Here is a 4260-nt window from a genome sequence, read left to right as displayed (position 1 = left end):
TTGTATCGTCGGCAAATTTGCTGATGCTGCTATTGACTCCTAAGTCTAGATCATTTATATATATGATAAATAATAAGGGACCGAGTACTGAACCCTGTGGTACACAGCTAGTTACTAATCCCCAGTCCGATTTAGTTCCATTTATTAATACTCTTTGCTTTCGTCCTTTTAGCCAGGATTCTATCCATTTTAAGATATCGCCGTCTATACCGTGTGCTCGAACCTTTCTACCTAACCTTTCGTGTGGGACCCTATCAAAAGCTTTACTAAAGTCCAGATAAATAACATCGTAAGCTTTATCGCTATCTACTGCCTCATAGACCTCCGAGTAGAATGACAACAAATTTGTGAGGCAGGATCGTCCTTGCCTGAATCCGTGCTGACTTTCGTTTATAAGATTAAATCTTTCTAAGTGTTCTCTAACCTTATTTGCCAAAATTGACTCTAACATTTTTCCTACTATTGACGTTAGACTTATCGGACGATAATTCGACGCAGCTGATTTATCACCCTTTTTAAAGATGGGCACTACGTTTGCGGTTTTCCACGCCTCTGGAACTTCTCCTGAACTTAAAGAGTCATTAAATAACGTTAAAAGTGGCTGCCATAATTCTTCTTTGGTTTCTTTTATAATTTTTGCATATATATATCGTCCGGACCTGGCGATTTTTGAGGTTTTAACTTATTAATTTCTTTCAATACGTCCTCCTTACTAATGGTTATTTTACTAAGAATATTTTCCGTATTCTCATGGTAAATATTTGCTGCTTGAGGGACCAGGCTTAGATTTTCCTTGGTGAATACTGATATGAAATAATTATTTAGGATGGAGCACATTTCTTTATCTTCACTGGTAATGTCACCTGATTCTGTTCTGAGTGGTCCTATCCTGTCTTTATTTTTCGTTCGGTACATTTGATAAAAACCCTTGGGGTTTTCTTTTGATTCACTGGCAACCTTAATTTCATAACTTCTCTATGCTTTTCTTATCTCCCTCTTTACTTCTCTATTTAAAATTGTGTACCGGTTACGTAAGTGTTCCTCTCCACGTTTTATTTTTCTATATATTCCTTTCCTTTGGCCTATGAGAGATTTTAATCTGTTGTTTAACCATCTTGGTTCCGAATTATTAGTTCTAAACGGCTTTGAAGGAATATATCTATCTTGGCCTCCGTGTATTATATTTATTAACTCGTTATACTTCTCACTGGTTGAACGTCTGCTTGGTACTGTGGCTGAGTTAATTTCCGTCCTGGACTACATTCCTATCTACCACCTCCTCCCTCATAGACACCTGACGGACATCCCCAGGTGTTTCCTGCGCCTGATCTATGACCTGGGATTCCACACTGACCTGGCATTCCCTCCAATAGCTAATCTCCCTGTGGAATACCGTTCGAAAATAAGCTCTTAAGCCATCGAAATCTCCTAGACGAAAATTAGGAACGGTGGAGGTATTTTCAGTGGAACAGACATCCCAAATAAATTTGAACTTAATTTCTTCATGATCGCTATTACCAAGTCGTCCACCAACCTCTATATTACTAATGATATTTTCTTTATTAGCTAAAACCAAATCTAGTATATTATTACCTCTGGTGGGCTCCCTTATATACTGATAAAGGAAATTATCCTGTACTACCTCTAGAAATTCCTCTGACTCTGCATCTCCTGTCTGAATTCTCCAATCTATCCTTGGCAGATTAAGGTCCCCTACAATTATTACTAAGCTGGACTGTGATGCTTTCCTCATTTCCTCCCAAAGGTATTTACTATCAGCTCTACTTAATTTAGGAGATCTGTAAATTGCTCCTAAGACTAATTTCTCCCTATTGTTACTAATTTCAACCCAGACACTTTGTGTCCCTATTTACTTTAATGTCTTCTTTATTATAACAGATTAATGAATCCTTTACATAAATAGCTACCCCTCCCTCCTTTCTTCCCTGACGGTTTGACACAAAAATATTATAGCCTTTTATCTGATATTCTGCTAAAAATTCTCGAGTGTCTGTATTCATCCAAGTTTCACTAATAACGGCAATGTCTATTTTCTCTGTACAAATTAAAGCCCTCAGTTCATCCATTTTATTACGTAAACTCCGGCTGTTTGTGTAGTACACTTTCAGATTATTACTAGTAGTTATGCCTCTACCTTGGCATTTGCTGTTATTTATTTTATTACTAACTGGGAAACTCTTTACTTTACTAATATAACAATTTTTTGTACTATCGCTTATCGCCCTTCTATCATCGCTTGTTCTATCATCTATCATCGCCTGCTCAATTTGAGGTGCCTGAGTGGATGTATCTACACTATTGGTTGAACGTTTGTTCTTAATTTTGCAAGTATCGATGCATCTATCCAAACATGGTAATAATGATTTCTGAGTGTAGTTGCTGCATCTTCCTGTACACCTACTTCTCAATCTCGAAAAAATTCCTCCAACTCCCTATCTATCATTCCAGCTAAAACAGTAACTCCCTGCCTGCTAAGATGAGTCCCATCCCAACTATACAAGGCACTCCGTCCATAAAACCGGTCCCAGCTGTCTATGAAAGGTATTGCATTATCTTTGCAATACCTTTCAAGGCGGCAATTAAACCCTATTGCCCTGCTCAACCATTCCCTTCCAACCCGCCACCTTGGTAAAATACCAAGCACTACAGGGGTTCCTCCCCTCTCCCTAACCTTTTCTAACATCAACTTGTACCTTTTCCACAGTACCTCACTCTTACGGCTACTAATATCATTGCCTCCTACACTGAGGCACACAGTGGGTTTGTCACCACTTTCCTTTACGATATTTGAAATTTTTTCTACCACATTAGCCACCCTGGCCCCTGGAAGACACACATGTTTAGCGAGTGGAGTATACATGGCCCTGTTCAGATATCTCACCTGGGAGTCTCCAACAACAACAACATTTTTCTTACCTTTCTTGTTCTGTTTATACTTACCTGTACTGGAAGTTCTCTCACCGTCCTTCTCCTCTACTTCCTCTCTGCCTTCCCTTCACATTCGTCCCGTAGTGCGTCGAATGTATTAGTTGTCTTAATTTCCGTTTGCTTTTTAAGGGTGAACTTCGTTGCACCCTTGTTAACTAGTGTCCAACCTTCAGCCTTTTTCTCTTTCTCCTCCAACATCTCCTCCAACAATTCCCTCATCTGTGCCTTCTCCTGCCTGAGAATTTGTACCTCCCGCTTCAGTTCGAGAAGTTCCTCCTTTAATTCAAGGTAGTCCTTTTCAGTACCTGCAGTGGGGACACAGCTCTCTGCCGAGGAAGCCATTACGCACTAGTTCACACAAGGTAGCACACACTATCACGGGTCACTACGGGTCACCACAACACACACTCTCACGGATCACTAGCACAGCACCATCGCTGATCACTACAACACACTAACACAACCACTATCACAGATCACTAAAGCACACTAGCACAACACTACCACAGGTCTCAGGCACGTCTGAGCTGACTGGCCACACGAGAGCGACTGACTGGCCACACGAGAGCGACTGACTGGCCACACGAGAGCGACTGACTGGCCACACGAGAGCGACTGAACTGGCCACACGAGAGCGACTGAACTGGCCACACGAGAGCGACTGACATATAGAAGTGCAATTCATCACTACAGCTTACCTTTATTTGTTCACTTTCCATGCATAGGAAACTATAACTTAGAAATAAATGCGTGCAATTATTTACATGTTTATCTATGGGAAAATAGATTTATGGTACAGTACAAAGTAATTTACAAACTTAGTCTATATTCAGAAGGTGTATAACCCTGTATGTCTATGCTGTACTTCGTATACTAAATGTCTACGACACTTTCGCTGTTCCCAGCTGCATACATATCTTGACAAAACAGCTTCAACATAGACTCATTAGGTACAAAATCATTGCAACATATGCCATGTCTAGCCATGAATGCTCTCACGTGCATAATGTTTTCGACTGATTTTTGCTGCAGTTTGTTTCTTATTTTACTTTTAATTCAATTCATTTGAGAGAACGCTCTCTCCACTGCAGCATTGCTGACTGGCAGTGCCAACACTGACAGTGCAAGCTGTCCCACTTCTTTAAAATCTTGTTCCCCTGCAGCATCTTCATGGCTGTTTACTTCCATCCAAAACTCGTTGATATCATCGGAAGATTTATGGTCCCATTCACAGGTGCCCTGATTAAGCCACTCCTGCTCCAGCTTGCCTAGATCCCCATCGTACATTTGGAGGAAAGACAGCTCACTTAG

General features: G+C 40.6%; 1 protein-coding gene across 1 annotated transcript in view; it reads right to left on the bottom strand.

The window, feature by feature from the left end:
- Positions 1-4005: 4005 nt before the first annotated feature.
- LOC145396374 (uncharacterized) overlaps positions 4006-4260 on the bottom strand; it is a 2204-nt gene continuing 1949 nt past the window's right edge. The window contains exon 3 of the mRNA XM_080269767.1: positions 4006-4260. This exon is cut by the window's right edge and continues 240 nt beyond it. Within this exon, the coding sequence (XP_080125893.1) occupies positions 4006-4260 (255 nt within the window).

The sequence above is a fragment of the Coenobita brevimanus genome, chromosome 37 (assembly GCF_032717465.1).
Source record: "Coenobita brevimanus isolate Jiangsu-jjx chromosome 37, ASM3271746v2, whole genome shotgun sequence".
NCBI classification, from domain to species: domain Eukaryota; kingdom Metazoa; phylum Arthropoda; class Malacostraca; order Decapoda; family Coenobitidae; genus Coenobita; species Coenobita brevimanus.
Note: the sequence above shows the minus strand (reverse complement) of the source record. Positions and strands in the feature narration are given on the sequence as shown.